Below are 18,231 nucleotides of genomic sequence, written 5' to 3'. Positions count from 1 at the left end.
TGTGGCAGGAGCTTCCCAGGTGGCTAACTGATTTGTTTTATGGGGGTGGGTATACTTATGCTTGAACCCAGCAGTGCTTTACCACTGGGCTATATCCCCATTCCTTTTATATTTTTTATTGTGAAATAGGGTCTCATTAAGTTGCTGAGGCTGGCCTTGAACTTGGTATCCTCTTGCCTCAGCCTCCAGAGTCACTGGGATTATAGGCATGCACTATTGTGCCTGGCCCTGCTAACATTTCAATAAAAATTTTCAGTGTATTCCTCAGTACACTCATGAAACATGGATGTTGCTAAGCAACCTTGTCCTGAGATGCATTTGGAAGGCTCTGGTATGTTCAACTTCAGGGCATATCACAGTGGTACTTACCCTTGGAGGTTATATATTAATACTGACATGACTCGATTTTCCTAAATTCATGAAAAAAATAAAATGAAGCGCTGTTTTCTGCAAGTGAAACTGAGTTGAAATTCCCCTATAACTCTCCATCCATTCATCATCATACAGTCTTCCTTCTGCTTAGCAGGACAGCATCATCCAGAGAGACAGGTCCTATTTTATCCCTGTGAAGCAAGGTCTCTTGGCACAGAAGGGGTTCCTGGGGTGCTGAAGTAAGTCCTCATCCATGGGTCTACACCTTGGAAAAACTGGCTGGGAAAGTCCTATCACCCACACTTGGTGGGATGTGAGTACTGGTAGACCCCAACCCAGGGAGAGCCTTTATCCTTCCAAAAGACAGTCTCCTTTACCCCTATAATGGCTGCACCTATGAGAGTCCTAAACCAGCTTTGGCCTTAGGGATGCCAACAAGAGGGTTATGGTTGGTTCTGTTTCCTGCTCATCCATTCCAGCTCACCCTGATTCCCTAAGTGGTCTTCCCCCTTGAAAAAGTCTCAGAATCCAAGAACACGTGACCTAAAAACAAATTCGTGTACAGCTTTTCAAAGTGGTGAGTCAGGCAGTGCATCTGACATGGTGTATGTTGCAGTTCATTTTAAATAAACATTCGGAATACTATTAAATGTATATTTTTAATAAAGCCAATAATTACTTTACTTATAGGAGCTTTTAAAAGTAAGATACAAAATGTAAGAGTTCCAGTTTGGAAGCATTGTAACCATTGTAACTATTCACACAATGTCCTACTGATGCCCGAGCAAGGCAGCCACGCCCGGCCACACAAAGGACACGGACACACACACACACACACACACACACACACACCCCACACACACGTGCACGCGCTTTGGCGAGACCCATCTGCCGAGCGCAGCACCTGGAATTACCAGTGTTCAGAGCAAGGTGGTGCTGGGAACACAGCACCTATGTGGAAACTACACAAACAGCTTCACACAGTCACAGCCCATGGAGATGCAATTACAAAATGTCTTTCTTAATAGAAACAAAACAAAACAAAACAAAACTGGAAAGTGACCAGTGAAACAATGTCACCTGCACTGGGGCATTGAGAACTGACCTCTGTCCAGGGTGAGGTCTTTGGGGAGGCACTATTAAAACAAGAGTACTTCAGTATAATAGAACTTGAAATACAGGGCACTGTGGACACATTACTGAAGGAAATAGAAAACTATCTTACAAGTAAAACAGTCACAAAGAACTTCAACAGAGAGAGTAGTGTGCACACTGTGACAGCTAACACAGACAAGAGCCACGCAGGATTGATGCAAAGCATGTGCCTGAAAACTCTATGTACAAAATAGTTATCTGTAAACATGGTGAGGTGAATGTTCAGAACCCATGGTGAAAGGATCATAAGTACAGGCAGCAATGGCATCCCCGCACAGCACAAAGGACAACACCCAAGGCCTGGAAACAGCCTGACAACACAGTACTAAAAATTCAGGTGACTGGGCTCAGACACCCTAAGGGTCCTCTAAAATGTGTATGTGTATGTGTGTGTGTGTGTGTGTGTGTGTGTGTGTGTGTGTGTGTGTGTGTGTGTGTGTGTGTGTGTTATGTGTGTACATATATATTTATCCTTTTTGGTATTTTTAAATAGAAATTTACTTATATCTGTAGAAAAATGAGAACATAAATGTGTTATTACAATCTTTGCTGGAAAAGCTTATATGGAGTTAGAAAGAATAAACCATTTATTAGTAGTTAACATATATTAAAATGGTTTAATGACTTAAGAAAATATAAAAAAAATATTAATACTGTCAAACTTTCATACCAGAAAATATCATGAATTTTTCTCAATTAGACTTTTTCAAAGATGAAATATGAAAAATTTAAATAAGTTTTATATAAAGAACTTTCTGCAACCTCAGTTAATATACAGTGGGATATGTCTAGTCTATATAGATATATTTATTATTATTTCTCAATTTAAGCACCATTCAATTCTTCTGGATCCATTCTGGCTGGAAAAATATCCCTAAATCCACAGGATGTTATCTTTTTAATGGCACATGTTAACCGAAAATAAGGTGGATTTTCTTTTTTAACAGAAAAGACTTTAATTCCAATCTACATCTTAACTGGTTTGTCTTCTGAACCAACTCACAAATGTTACTGCAGTTTCTAGTTGCAGGTGTCTCTGTGCAGCCCTTTGACCACATTTCCCTACTCTGAGGACTGTGTTGCTGCCTCCAGCCACGTAAGGATCCGAGGGCAGCAGGTGCAGCTTTAATTCGCACATGGCAGCAGCAGCCTGCTGGCTCGTCTCCGTGCACTGTCAGGAATATACCTCCAACATCAGCTTATGATCCTACTTTTGTAAATCTGGTAAAGGCTGTACCCGAGTATTTTCTGGGTGAAAGGGGCAGTTCACCCATAGAAAACCCAGGTGATTGCTTCTGATCACAAATATTCTATGTATTCCCATTTTGTGTGCTTAAATAAAGATAGCGTTGAGCAAACCTCCAGCTGGTATATCTGTTATCTTAATATATTCAATGCATTTTAGACAGGAGATGTTTTAACTAAAAACCTACATGAAAATAGCTATAAAATCAGTGATTGGTGTGGTCATCACTCAGTGTGTTAAAGAGGGATAAGAGAGTTTCGTAAGAATGGTCAGTTTTGCTCTCGGCCTTCAGACCTGTTGTCTTCCCAACATACAGCAGGATTAACAACCTTAGAACTATGTTTCTCAACGTGTGGCCTCTGGCCACCTGCATCAGTCACTTGAGGTGCTTATTAAGCATGCAGATTATCCAGCAACCCCCTGAGTGTGAGAAATCTCCCATCTTCAGCTGGCTATCCAGGGGTTTGCTGCCTTCAGAAACCAGGCTTTAAAGGCTTGGAGCTGCCAACCACCCCTGTTCCCAAGGAAACCTCCCTGGGATGGGGTGCACTGGTCCTCTGTGGGGCTGGTGTGAGCTAGTCAGCCCTGGGGTGGGAATACTCACCCCAACAGCTCTGGGCAGGCAGGAAGAATGACCCTGGGTCAGTACTGCGGCAAGTAGGCTGGCCTACGCTCAGCCTTCCCAGGGAAGGCCTTGAAGCCCTTGGATGCGGCCTTGTGTGCTGGTGGGGGTGGGGGCTGGGGTGGGGTCTGCACATAAGAGAAGGAGGCAGCACTGCAGTCGCTGGTTGCAGCCCACACAGGAGATTGCAGCATCTGCATGGTGTCGTTCCACTGGCTGCCAGGACTGGCAACTGCATAGAGTTGGGCGCTTGGGCTGGGCAATGTGCTGGGCAGTGGGGAAGGGTGTTGCCAGGGTGCTTTGGGTGGCCACGTTTTGGTTTTGTTATCCTGAGGGACAGAAGAGGGTTCTTAGTGGCACTTCTGGTGGCTTACCATCTTTTCCCACCTTCCCAGATCTCTGGCACTTCTTTTTACCTAGCCCCGCCCACCCCACAGCCTTATCAAATGGAACTTCTTACAATGATAGCAAAGCTCTATGCCTACACCATCCAATAACAGTTGTCACTTGCCATATATGGTTAGAGCATCTGTGAAACTGAATTTATATTTATTTTCTTTCTTTCTTTTTTTTTTTTTTTTTTTTTGGTGCTGGGGTTTAAACCCAGAGCCTCATACATGCTAGGTAAGCACTCTACCATTGAGCTACACCCCCAGCCCTTTATTTATAATTAGTTTAAATTTAAACGGCCACATGTGGCAAGTACTGGATAGCACAGTCTTAGAGTTTTCTCTACTGTGGCTCTGAGTCAGCTGAGATTGCTAACTTTAGACAAATTCATGAGAAAAAGATTTTCACCACAAAGAAGATTGCTTGCGACTTTGAGACCTTAAAACAGAAGCTGTGGAATCTTGCCCATCTCTTAACCATGAGGCAGCCCACAATACCTGGTTCATGTCCTCCACTGTAGTCAGGAGAGGTGGTGAGGGCAGCATGCTGGTCTCCTGCTCTCCACTGCTGTGTTTCCTGAAAGAATCAAGAGCCCAGAGCAATGATTGCTCAGCTTTTCATCCAGCTTAATTCTAGGGGACATCCCAGCTTCATGGCTCTGGTCTCCAGACCCTGATTCTAGGTGAGAAGGGCTTGGGTCCATTGAGTTCAGAGGGAGACAGGGCTCAGCACTAAATGACGTATGCCTACGAAGCCACCACAGGCAAGTGGGTACCAGGGTAGGGAAGGCAGGCATGAAGATGGGCACTGGCTTTCTTCAGCTGCTCTCAGTCTACCAGCTCTGGCTTTTTGTTAAATTTTTTCAATAAATTACCATGCAGTAGGGGTATATGGGACTTAAAAACAGAAGTTCATTAGTTTTACAACACTGAATGAAAAAGACAGGATGTATTAGGATCAGAGCTAGTGCTCCTACTGGCAGACAGCAATCTCTGCAGAGGTGGTAACAGAAGTAACTTTTTAGATATCTGATCAGCCACAGGTATAGAACAGAAAAACTCCAGTATGGGCTCACAGCCACTCCTCCAGCAGTTCTCCCACCTCAGGTCACAGTACTTCCTCTACCCAGCACTCATGCCCAGAACTTTCTATCATCCTGACTCTGTTCTCACATATACCTCATTGCCAATGCCCCACCAGTTGCTCCTTCACTGTGGTCGGCCCCTCTGCACATCAGACATCTCCCTAGCTGCCCTTCTGAAAACAGAAAATCCCTGTGTTTTCCCTGCGTTTTCTCCCTCATCACCTGCTTTATTTTTCTTCATAACACCTAAACTAATATGACACTTTTTAGAATCTGCTTTTCCTAACTAGAACAGAATTATTTCTGTGAGGAAGGGGGCTTTATTTTTCTTTTTTGTTTGTTATTGTTACTATATCACCAATGACTAATATGTTATAGCTGCTACCAAAAGAAACTAAGAATGAATAACCAGGTGCAGTGGCACATGCCTGTAATCCCAGCAGCTCAGGAGGCTGAGACAGGAAGATTGTGGAGTTCAAATTTGCTTTGGCAACTTAGCAAGGCCCCTAAGCAACTCAGTGAGACCCTACCTCCAAATAAAATACAAAAAAGGGGCTGGGAATGTGGTTAAGTGCCCCTGGGTTCAATCCCTTGTATGAAAAAACAAAAACAAAAACAAAAAAACCCACACTCAAAAAACAATGAATAAATGAACAAATTTAACTCCTTTTCTTTTTTTCTTTTGCAGTACTGGGGATCAAACCAAGGGCTTCCTACATGCTAGGCAAGTACTCTACTACTGAACTATAGCCTCAGCCCTTAAAAAAAGTTTTTTGTTTTTTTTTTTTTAATTTTGAAATAGTATCTCACAAAATTGCCCAGGCTGGCCTCAAACTTGCCACTCTACTTGGCTCTGAAGGTACTCTTTACAGCCTTATGACAGATGGTGCTGGAACAGCCCCTCTACCTTTCTCATACAAAAGGCCGGCAATTTGTAACAGGCTTCCTGAATTTGCTACAGGAATGAGCTGCGGGTCACATTCATGTGCCCTTCTCTCCTCTCCTTGATTTAGAAATCTCTTCATACCTTCTCTGCTTGACAGCAGCAACAAGGTCAGGTCCTGAAAACATGGAGAACAAGCTGTCCCCGTTGGCTGAAGATGTCTCATCACTGGAGCTGGCTGAGTCTCCCTGAGTACCCGACCAGCCACTGTGCAGGCCATCCCTGAAAGCCAAAGAGAGAAGTTGGTCCTTGTCCTCCCACAACCAGACTGGACATTGGCTAGACAGCTCTGAGGTCAACTGCCTCCCTCCACCCAACCCCTAAAAGAGCAGACCTTACCCTGCACTCATCTCAACCAAGGAGTGGTCTCTTGTCTCTCCCAGCTAAAAATCTGCAGTTTCCTTTCTTCCCCTTACTTCAAGTTTTATATGTATGATATAGATATATAGTGTATGTACTATATATCACACACATATATATATAACATGAAACATAAAACATGTTTTTTTTTAGATTTTTTGTTTTTTTAGTTGTAGATGGACACAATACCTTTATTTAATTTATTTATGTGGTGCTGAGGATCAAACCCAGTGCCTCACATATGGGAGGCAAGTGCTCTACCACTGAGCTACAATCCCAGCTTCATATTATATATATGTTGTTTGTTTATCACTTCCTTTTATTCTTCTCAGAAGCCTGTGGTTTGTATATGAAATCTAGAGAAATAAAAAGTTGAGATGCTATTTTGCCATGCAGATTAACCAGGTAGTAATATGAGATGTGAAAAATCCCCACTTGTTTTTTATATAAATTAACAATTCTCTTAAAAATCTGAACCATATCCCATACATTTGCTAGGGTTTTTTTTTTTTTTTTTTGGGGGGGGGAGGGTGGGGTGGGGGGTGGGGAGGGTGCCAGGGACTGAGCCTAGGGCCTTGTACTAGGCATGCACTCCCTCACTGAGCTGTGTCCCCAGCCCTGCCTTTGTTTCTGTATTCTATAATCATAATACTCCATAACTCACATGGGTTTTACAGCCACGCTCATTTAACATGGGCTTTATGCTGAAATGAGTATAAAGACCATGTTAAACACATAATGACTTTACAAACGTCATCATATAAAATTCTTCTCCTGGGTCAAAGAGTCTGTGGTAAACCATAAATTTATGCCAACAGTATGTTCAGAGGGACACATCATACCAGCTGGCATCCTACAGTCAGTCACAAAACTGATTCCCTCAAGACTCTGCTACATCACAATCATCTAGAGGTTGGATTTCAATTGCCTAACATGAATACACAAAGGCCAAAGAGTCTCCCTTCACACATCCAGATCCCAAACTCAGCTTCTTGGCTGCACCCAGCACTCACCCTTCTGTAAAGAACTCTGGAAAAGGCCAGGTCCGATGGGCATCATCCATGGGTGGCCAGTTGCCCCGGGGATTGCCAGGACGGCGACCATGCTGGGCTTGGCGCTTCTGCTGCATTGCCTGGCTCACTCCTGCCACATAGCGTGCAAACTCAGGGTCTGAGCCCACTGTGTTGAGACAAGAAACAAACGGGGTTTAAGGCCAAATTCCCATCTTGTTTCTTCCCCAACATTTGAGAATGTGCTGGTCACACACACAATGAAAAGTGGTGAGGAACTGTCAGGCTCATCATGCCCCAAAGATCTGGCTGTAGACTATGGCTGTCACCCTGCAAGGTAAGCTAGGAATTTCAGCACACAGGTCTGGAGTTGGGATACAGTTTGTGCAGGGACTGTCAGGAAGGGTTATGCTTAGGTGAGGCAGGCTGAATGTGAAAGGAAGACAGGAAAAGGTTTGATTTATCCATGACTGAATTTTAAGACAAATACTAGTTACTTTTAAAATTTCCAATGTCCTGGTGCTATGTACCTAGAGTACCCAATAATTTAGAAAATCAGATGACTTTGGTCAACAAACAGCCAAAAGTTATCAAAGTACCAGGGTCAGACAGACAGAGATTATATGCCATTCCCACTTGAGCCAAACTACTATCCAGTGTTTTCCTAGATATTAGGTAACAGACTTGCTCATTCAGTTCGAAAATGACAAAGAGTGGCAAAGAACAAGAAGACATTTCAGAATGCAGTAAGGGGTGGCTAGAAACATACTGGATAGAGCTGAATAAGGATATGCGGGGTAGTGTAAGTGTGGGTGGGGGAGCATAGAAAGCATTTGGAGAAGTGCCAAACGAAGATATGGGAGGAGGGCTGGGGATATGGTTCAGGAGAGTGCTTGTCTAGCATTTTCAAGGATCTGGCTTCAATTCCTAGCACTTGGAAGAAAAAAAAGATATGAAGGAAAGTATGCATCACAAATTAAATATGACTCAACAGTGCATACTTTTTACCTTCAAACTGAGAAAGATACTAGGGCACATCCCATTACCAGTCTGTGATCAAGGACTTTCTCAGAATCACTGCATAAGGCTGTGCCTTTTGTAAGCTGCACAAATATGCACATACTAGGAAAGAAAAAAGTTTGAAGTCAAGGTTTTGATCTCGAACCACAGGTGCTGTGTTTGCCTGTCCAGAGAGGCACTATTTCTAACTGTTGATCCCCAAGAGGTGCCACCTCTCATTCAAATGCCTGAAGGAGTACCCTTCCTTAATTTGCACAATAGCCTATCTAGACCTTATGCCCTAGGGGTGGGGTATAGGAAGCTGCATCAGGGACTTGATCAGAAAGGAAAAGAATAAAACGTGTAGGTCAAAGTCTAAGGGTTATAAGAGCCTCTGCAGAGATAAAGATACTAAAACTGTTAAACATTTGAATGTCAAAAACTGTACAGAACCATTAATCACCAGTTGAGAAAATGTGCCAAGTCTACCCAGTTGGTGGTAGCCAGGTGGGCTTGCTCTTTTTTTTTGGGGGGGGCGGGTACCAGGAATTGAACCCAGGGGCACTCAACCACTAGCCACATCCCCAGCCCTTTGTTTTGAGACAGGATCTCACTAAGTTGCATGGGGCCTCCCTAAGTTGATGAGGCTGGCCTTGTATTTGCGATCCTCCTGTCTCAGCCTCCCAAGCTGCTGGAATTATAGGCATGAGTCACTGTGCCAGGCTGGGCTTGCTTTTTCATAGCAGGGTGGAACTGTTCACCCTTACATGGCTCAGGACTGTGGGTACAAGTTTCCCTAAGTTCTTCCATTTGAAGATGCACAAGTAACACTATGAGGATTTTTAGAAGATGTAAGAAAACATTTCCTTCCTTTAATACTAAGTGTTTTTGCAAGAAATTTCCTTTTCTGGTATTTATTTACTTGTACAAATATTTGCTATATTTATTAATATTTCCCAATATCCTCCCTGTGAATGGAATATATTTCCCACTTCTGTGTGCATTTTGCTCAATTAGAGAAAAAAAACATTGACAGATCTTACTCTATCCTCTTACTAATTCTAGAAGTTTGGAGGGAGAAGTTGTTTTATATTATTCTTTTTTTTTTTTTTTTTCCTTTGAAGTGCTGGTTATAGAACTGGGGCCTCAAGCATGCTAAACCAAATGTTCTACCATGGGCTATACCTGCAGCACTGTCTTTTCAATTCTACTACCAACAAAGAGATGTTTATTTTAATCTACCATTTTCCAAAGTTTATACCACTTTTTTCACTTGTTTTTGTCTTGCTGCATTTCTAGAAAGTTCAAGATAAAGTTACATGCTACTGGTGGTGACAGTTGCCCTGGCTGGTTCCTCATTTTTACTGAAATTATTATTTCATTATACAAGGCACTATTTGCTAATGGCTTTTGGTAGTCTTTTTAAAAAATATTCAAAACCTTTCTATTAGTATATAACTTTGAGGTGTTTGTTTTGAGAACTGCTGAGATCTTTTATCAGATGTGTTTACAGCATTTATTAAGATCAGTTTTTCTTACTTGACTGATTGAGATGTATACCAGATTACTGTACAGTAGCAGAACTCCTTATGTGAACCACCCTTAAATCCTTGAAATAAATCAGTTACTACTCTTGATACACTGCTAGATTTCCTTGGATCTATCCATATTTGTAAGTGAGATGCACACAGTATTTGCTGTTGCTTTGCTTTTTCAGTACTGGGGATTAAACCTGGGAGCATTATACCACAGAGCTACATCCTCGAATTTTTTTTTTTTTTTTTTTTTTAATTTTGAGACAGGGTCTCACCAAGTTGTCCAGGCTGGCCTTGAACTTGTGATCTTCCTGCCTCAGCCTCCTGATTCTCTGGAATTACAGGTGTGCACCACCAACTGTGACTTATATGTAGTAGTCTTTCAAAGTACTTTTAATTTCTCCTTTATCTGTATTTCGAGCTCCTTTCTCTTTCCTCCTCCTTTTTCTTTCAGGCTCAAAATTTATTTACTTATTTTATCAATCTTCCAAAGATTATTTAGATTTATTTTCAATTTCTACTACCTTTTTCTTTTTAATTTACCTAATGTGGTTTTAAACCTAATTTGTCCTCCATGTTTATTTTACTTTTGTGTTTAACTTCTTTCTCAAAATTTTTAAATATCACCCTGGTGATATTTTCACACTGCCCAGACCAGGAGCTATATTCTATGAAGCAGGAGGGTGCTCTACCACCTTAAAAAAAATTTTTTTTTCCCTCGTGATGATAGGGATGGAACCCAGGGCCTGATGCATGTTCGGCAAGTGCTCTACCACTGAGCTACACCCCTAACCTTCCACCACCTTATCAGGCACTAGAGGTTGGATTAAAAAGAAGCATGAGAACACACTGTGTAGTCAGGGAAAGGGTGCCCCACAAAGAGATGTCCACATTGACGTTCCAAGACTGGAATCACTTGAAATATGGGACTAAGAGTCAAGGAACTTCTCCTAACCTCAATTCTGTCCTCTATAATGTGAAAAATAGCTGAACTTTCCTTCTCAGTCTCTTCCTCATTATTGCTTTGCCCTCTTGCAGGATCTGCTCTGTATTTGCCTCCAGACAATGATAAAGGATCTTAAAGCAGGATTAAGTTATTTCATTTTCATAAGTAAGGCTGTAGCAGACAGGCCAGAGAAGCTCTCAAAGATCACATTTTATGTTCAAATGGGGTGAGAAGTAAGGAGGCCTCACATACCTGCAGGATCAAAAGGCAGAATCTCTCCCAACATTCCAAAGACTCCATCATTTTGGTCACGGTTTGGCCAGGTGTTATTTCTAGGTCCCTGTGGTTTCTGTCCCAAAACCTCTGACATCACATTATCCATATAGCTGCTCACTAGACCCAAGCTATACAAGTCGGAACTGAGATCAGATATGCCAGGCCATTGACCAAGAGGAGACAGACTTGCTCCAACAGACTGTGCTGGCTGCTGGGATGAGTTATGTACCCATTTCCCAGGTGCCCGAGGCTGGGGTGGGGGCTGCTGTGGTCCAATGGGTTGAAGCAGGTGTTGGTAGTACTGGACCTGGGGTTGTTGTTGCTTTGGGGACTGTTGCTGAGATGCCAGACCTGGCTGGGGTGTCAGACTTGTGTGTGCCCCAGCCTGTGGTGGCCGTGGTGGAGGGGGCGCTGGCAGTGATGGCTGCTGTGGATGCATGGCTCCTGCCTTCTGCTCAGTCACCAAGGCTGCTGCAGCAGAATTACGCCTTGTCACCAACGGGGAACCCTGATGCGACTGGCCCATATTAAAGCCTGAGAGAAAATCTATCACCTCCTGCATTTCCTGATCAGTTGGTAAGTTCATACCCTTCTCATCCTTGCCATCATCCCCGAGCAGGAAGTTCTCACGCCTCTCCAGGAGAAAACCATTGGCCATTTGAGTAGTGGAATTCTGAGTTGACTGTGAAGGGTCTGTAGTCCTAGGAAAATTACCAATGTTCAAAATGCTTTGTAACCGTGTGTCAATATTACCAGGCATTTTGGCCTTCTCTTCTGAACACCCAGCTATGAAGACGTTTTTGGAAGGGGTATTTGGGATGGAATAATTTGTGCTGCCACTAGAGCTGGTACATGAAGCTTTCTTGGTGAACCTAGAAGTCAGTTTGGAGAATGTCTTCTGCAGGCCACCTGAAGACTTGTTTCCATTTCCAGAAGGCAGGTCAGCCTGATTCCCAAAATCACAGATCTCCCTTTGAAGCTGTATCTGTATGCAGGGTAAAGCCTGTTCCCTATTTAAATGGGGATAGGGGATAGGGAGTGAGACAAATATACAAATTGGTTAATGAGATAGATAAAATGGACCTTTTTTTTTTTGGCAGTACTGGAGACTTGCACATACTGGGCAAACAAACACTCTACCACTGAGCTACAACTCTAGTCCTAAATGGACCTCTTTGCATTTAAGAAAGATAGGCTCCTTAGCGTGAAAACCTGGGTTTGATACCCAGCATTGCCAAAGGAAAAAAAAAAAAAAAAAAGATTTTGAGAAAAAAAATCTAAATAAATAAAATGAACATCCAAGGTTTTTGTTTTTTTTTGTGGTGAGAGGAGGGAGGTACTGGGGGTTGAATCGGGCACTTGACCACTGTACTGCATCCCCAGCCCTATTTTGTATTTTATTTAGAGACAGGATCTCACTGAGTTGCTTAGCACCTCACCATTGCTATGGCTGGCTTTGAACTTGACATCCTCCTGCCTCAGCCTCCCGAGTCACTGGGATTACAGGCATGCACCACCATGCCAGGCCACCCAAGGGGTTTGAGTGTATATATTCTATAGTGTCTAATACATGGCTGTGAAAATGAGTAACACTGAATTCTGGCCCAGGAATTTGAGTGAAACTCTTCTACTATAAAAGCATGGATAAAGGTGGAGATGTAACAGCAAGGGGCTCTGTGTCTGCAGGATGGAGACTGAGAACCAGGCAGACCCATCAAAAGGATAATGCATAAACCCACACAGCAGTGTGGGGGAGCAGTACAGAGAGGAATTGGGGATACTGTGCACTGCTATTATCAAATGGATAGCTGTTGCTTCCATTTCAAAAGCAAAAATGCTTTTGAGCATTTTTTTCCTATACTAAAAGAGAACACTATAGATAGAAAAGGCATGGGGTGGGAGGTGAGGCAGGTGACAGCTGGTATAATCCTGGAGAAATCATTTCACTGTTTGGACCCTCTGTGTACTCATAAGTTAACAGAGAGGAGGCATAGCTAAATGTTCAAGATCTCTACTAGTTCTAAAATTAATAATTCACAAAGATATTTTTCAACTGTCAGCTATCTACAGATAAAAGTAAATTTTGTGAAGGATATAAGTAAATTTTCTAAATATTTCTCTGCTCTTAATTCACAAGGAGAATATGAGTTGGATTAAAAGTCCTCTTGATGGACTTACTCTCATGATAAAACAAATGAAGGCAAAGTGTTAATCTGGATAATCTGGGTAAAGAGCAATTCTTGCAACTTTTCCACAGGGTTTTTTGTTTTATTTTGTTTTAGTACTAGGGACTGAACTCAGGGCCTTGCACGTACTAGGCAAGTGCTCTACTACTGAGCTACAACCCCAGCCCAATCTACAGGTTTGAACGTATTCCAAGATAAAATTTACCCAAAAGTTCTCTTTCTTGCCTTATTTACCCACATACTATCATTGACATGAGCACACATGAAATTATACATAGTCACACTGTCAGTGGGTGTGGACTCAAAAGCAAACCACTTGCACAGCCAATTAAAGCGACTTCTAGGGACACCAACCTCCCAGCCCTCCAGCGGTTTATGTCTAACACAGCTGTGTAAAGCACATCCACCAGACCCAAGGTCTTCTCAGGATCAAGGCTTCTCTGCAGCAGAGACATGGTAGCAGGGTCTTCTTTCAGGCACCTAGGCATAAATCAGGCTGCATTAGTCTTAGTGCACTTTTCTGCAAAGGTGTTTGAAGAAAATCTCATGGAAAAGGCTACAATATTTATGCACTCTTGGCATCCAGTAAAAAATCATTAATTATAAAAACAATAAGAGAACAACTGGGCTAACATTGGAACTCACTTCTCTGCAAAAGGGGGAAGAAACAATAGTACCTAGGATCTTACAACGTAATAAGAAATACAGATGCTCCTTGACTTATGATGGGGTCACATACTGATAAACTCATCTTGAGATGAAAACAGTATAAGTCAAAAACACATTTAATACACATCTAAAGAACATCATAGCTTAGCTTTGTCTAGCCTATCTTAAACATTCTCAGAACATTGATATTAACTTCCCACTGGACAAAATCATCTACCACACACCGGTTTTATAATAAAATGTATAATCCCATGTACAATTTATTGAATACTGTACTGAAAGTGAAAAACAGAGTGGTTGTATGGGTACACTTTCACACCATTGTAAAGTTGAAAAATCCTTAAGTTGAACAAATAATTTGGAGACCATCTGCCTATATGTGGTCTCTGCCTCCAGTTTCTGACACAAAGTTCCTAAAATTCTTGCTACTTTCTAATTGGGGTGCTTGGATCAGCTTTTATTCTGGTATCTGGTCTCTGACCTTGGTCCCTGACACAGAGTTCCTAAATCCCTTAGAATTTCCTGTGTGACAAGATGTTTTCTGTCTTAATGAGATCCCTTTCCCCCACCCCACAGGTACCTGGGATGGAACCTAGGGGCACTGTACCTCTGAGCTATATCCCTAGTCCTTCTGATTTTATTTATTTGTACTGGGGATTGAATTCAGGGGCACTTAACCACGAAGCCACATCCCCAGTCCTTTTTTGTATTTTTATTTAAGACAGGGTCCCCCTAAGTTGCTGCTGGGATTATAGGCATGTGCCACCGTGCCTGGCTTTGATTTTATTTTTGAGATAGGGCTTAGTAAGCTGCCCAGGCTGGCGCTGAACTTGTGATCCTCCTGCCTCAGCTTCCCAATGAACTGGGATTACAGGTGTGTACCGTGCCTGGCTGTGATATTACTTTTGGTGGGCTCCTGGGTAGCTTCAGGATAGTGGCCTGTCACTACAAAGACCAAGCCATGAGGAGAAGATTGTGACTTTCAGCCTCTATCCTTGAGATAGGGGAGAGGGGAGAGGGAGAGCTCTGGACTGAGTCAGTCATCAATCATTCCTACATGATAAAGTCACCAAAAACTCCTAAACTATGATGTCTGCAGAACTTCCATGTTGGTGAACACATCAAAATGCTAGGACAGGGGCATGCTTAGGGCCTAGAGGCTCTGCACCCCTTCCTGTATACACTGCTCACTATGTCTCTTCATCTGGCTGCTCATCTGTATCTTGAAATATCCTTCATAATAAATCAATAAACGTAAGCAAATGTTTCCCTGAATTCTGTGAACCACGATAGTGAATTATTAAACCTATGGAAGGGGTTACAAGAACCACAATTTGTAACTGGTAGGCTGGAAGTACAGATAAAAACCTGGAGCTTACACCTGGAGTCTAAATGGGAGGCAGCCTGTGGGCTGAGCCTTTAACCTGTGGGTTCTGTGCCACTCCAGGTAGTTAGTGTCACCATTAAAATGTAGGATACCCAGTATTTGCAGAAAACTGGAGAATTGCTTGGTGTAGGAAATTCACACATTAGTGTCAGAAATGTGTGAGTACAGGACTTTGTAGACCTCTATGGATTGCTATCTGTGTCAGTCTGTTGAGGAGGAAGAGAAGAACCTGGTGAAGGAGACACCTTCAGGAACCCTAATATCCTCTTACTGTCCAATACCCAGGCTAACTATTCTCTTTGCTCTGATGAAATTCTGTGGTCTGGCAGAGTTATCTGCTCCTCTCCAAACTCTTCCATAATGCTTCTGCCCCTCCTTCCTCTACAAAACTGCACACCTGTATCTCAGAAAGTGAGAGTCAATGGAGGAAAAGCATGCTCAACAGTTTGCAACCTGGACTCACTGCAAATTTCAGGCAGGCAACAAACACGAACCTCATATAAATTAATTTTACCTCTTGTTAAGATACTATTTCATGCCCTTCTCCTCTCCCCAGTGATCTGACATCCCTGTTACCTCTTCCATTCTTACCTATTTCAACTCTCACTAAGCTGAGAAAATGCATGTTAGCAGGAGATCCACCTCACCTTTACTTTCTGGTAATTCCACTAGTTCACCTGCATCTGTCCACACAGCCCTCCTGTCCTACTGTAAGACACACCTTGCTTTTGCCATAGTTTAGCCCTCCAAATGAGTGCTGAATGCTGTGTGCCCTTTGGCCTTCCCAAGGATCATATGATCAGCTTAGGACTCCCCTGTAGCACACCCTGAGTCTAAGAAACCAGATTCCCTGACCATACCCTTAGCCCCACATTTCCCAGGTACTGCTCTATTTTTCTACTCCCCACATGAGTTAATGCACTGTCTTTTCTTCTTTACCTCCTATTCTCCTTTCACTCCACTCCAATGCAATTTTATACCTTAACTTAATTAGAGGGTTTTCTAAAAATATTTTTTTAGTTGTCAATGGACCTTTATTTAATTAACTTATTTATATATGGTGCTGAGAATAGAACCCAGCACCTCACACATGCTAGGCAAGTGCCCCACTATTGAGTCATACCCCCAGCCCTAAAACAGGTTTTTAAAAGCCAACTTAGATCTTGCCAAAGTCAAGAGTTGCTATGGTTTAGATAAGAGGTATCTCCCAAAAGCTCATGTATGAGACAATTCAAGAATGTTCAGAGATGAAATGATTGTATTATGTGAGTAGTAACCTCATCAGTGGATTAACCCACTGATATGGATTAACTGGGTGGTAACTATAGACAGGCACAGTGTGGTTACAGAAAATAGGTCACTGGGGGCATGTCTTTGAGGTTTATATTTTGTTTCTGGTGGGGGGAGTTCTCTCTCCCTGTTTCCTGGTTGATATATCCTAGGTTGCTTTCTTCCGCCACACTCTTCCACCATGATATTCTGCTTTACCTGGGCCCAGAGCAATGAAGTCAGCTATTTACTGGCTGAGACCTCCAAAACTATGAATCCCCAAAAATTGTTCTTGTCAGGTAGTGTGGTCACAGTGATTTAAAAAAATAATAATAAAGCTAACTAAAACAAGGATCTCCACTTTAATATCTCAGCAACATTCTGTAATGTTTCTTTTCTCCCAAAAACATTATCTTCAGTTCCCCAGGCTTGTTCCATTTTTCTCCTATCCATAAAGTTCCTTCCTGGTCTCCTCTGATGACTCCTCCTGCCCCCTACTCCTCCCCTAGCACCTCTGTATGGCATAGTGCTCCTGCTTTTTGTTCTCTCTCCCTAGAGGTGACCTAATCAGTACAACTCTGAGTACCCCTCCCTCCAAAACCATCCTGATTTCTACAGACTTCTCTAGTATATAATTGACACAAATGTCCACTCCAAAACCTACAAATCATCTCTAGCTCCCTCACATCCTACAGCCAATCCATCACCAAATCCTGAGAGCTCGTCTTCCAGAACATACTTTGAATCCAGGTACACTCACTACATCTTTTATTGATGCTTTCATCCAGGAAACCACCACCTCCTATCTCAGGAATAAGCTTCCATCTAGTCTATTTTTCTCTACTCCTGCCCCTCCAAGTGCATCCTTCACACAGCAGCCAGAGTGAGCTTCTATAAGTCAGATCAGATCGTATCTCCCCCTACTTAAAACCCTCCAATGGGGGCTGGAGTTGTAGCTCAGAGGTAGAGCACTTGCCTAGCATGTATGAGGCACTGTATTCAAACCTCAGCACCACATAAAAATGAACAAATAAAATAAAGGTATCAAAAAAAAAAAAAAATCCTCCAACAACATCTCATCATAAATGAAATGAAATCTAAACCCCTCACCATAGCTCTTAAGGCCTTGTGTGACCTGGCCCATCCACTTTGTCCCTAAAGGGCTGTTTTGTTCTCTGAGTGGGTTTACCCTTGTCTGAGGACCTTTGTTTTTGCTGCTGCCTTTGCCTGGACTGCTCTTCCTTGAGATCTTAATAGGGCGAACTGCTTTTCGCCATGCAGGGCACTTTCGCTAAGAGGCCTTTTTTTCCCCCTTTCCTTTTCTTTTTTTTTTTTTTCCTTTTTCTTTTGGTGCCAGGGTCTGCTTAACCACTGAGCCACATCCCAAATCGTTTGCATTTTTTCTTTTGAGACAGAGTCTCACCAAGTTGCTGTGGCTGGCCTTGAACTTTTTTTTTTAATTGTTGACGTACCTTTATTTTTATTTATTTATACATGGTGCTGAGAATTAAATCTAGTGCCTCACACATGCTAGGCGAGTGCTCTATCACTGAGTCACAACCCTAGACCCTGGCCTTGAACTTTTAATCCTCTTGCCTCAGTCTCCTAAGTTGCTGGGGTAACAGGTATGTGTCACCATGCCCAGGCAAAAGGTCTCTTCTGAGAGAGCATGGTTTACCAAGATGATGCTGTCAGCCAGTTCCTGGGCAATCTGGGAAGCAAATGTGAAATGAGCACTTGTAAAGCGATCCTAAGCGTGTGGCAGTACCACCCAACATGACT

General features: G+C 42.6%; 1 protein-coding gene across 7 annotated transcripts in view; it reads right to left on the bottom strand.

The window, feature by feature from the left end:
- Positions 1-3,342: 3,342 nt before the first annotated feature.
- The window catches only part of GARRE1 (granule associated Rac and RHOG effector 1), an 84,567-nt gene continuing 69,678 nt past the window's right edge, over positions 3,343-18,231 (bottom strand). For all 7 annotated transcript variants that reach the window (XM_079118547.1, XM_079118553.1, XM_079118552.1 and 4 more), the window contains 6 exons: positions 13,479-13,604; positions 10,915-11,948; positions 7,186-7,351; positions 5,897-6,034; positions 4,283-4,361; positions 3,343-3,724 (listed from right to left, as the gene is read on the bottom strand). In XM_079118547.1, coding sequence (XP_078974673.1) covers positions 3,416-3,724; positions 4,283-4,361; positions 5,897-6,034; positions 7,186-7,351; positions 10,915-11,948; positions 13,479-13,604 — 1,852 coding nt within the window. In that variant the 3' untranslated portion in view covers positions 3,343-3,415. The remainder of the gene's footprint in view (positions 3,725-4,282; positions 4,362-5,896; positions 6,035-7,185; positions 7,352-10,914; positions 11,949-13,478; positions 13,605-18,231) is intronic.

The sequence above is a fragment of the Sciurus vulgaris genome, assembly GCF_902686455.1.
Source record: "Sciurus vulgaris genome assembly, chromosome: 17".
In the NCBI taxonomy this organism is placed as follows: domain Eukaryota; kingdom Metazoa; phylum Chordata; class Mammalia; order Rodentia; family Sciuridae; genus Sciurus; species Sciurus vulgaris.
The sequence above is the reverse complement of the archived record's forward strand: the minus strand, read 5'-3'. Positions and strand labels throughout refer to the sequence as shown.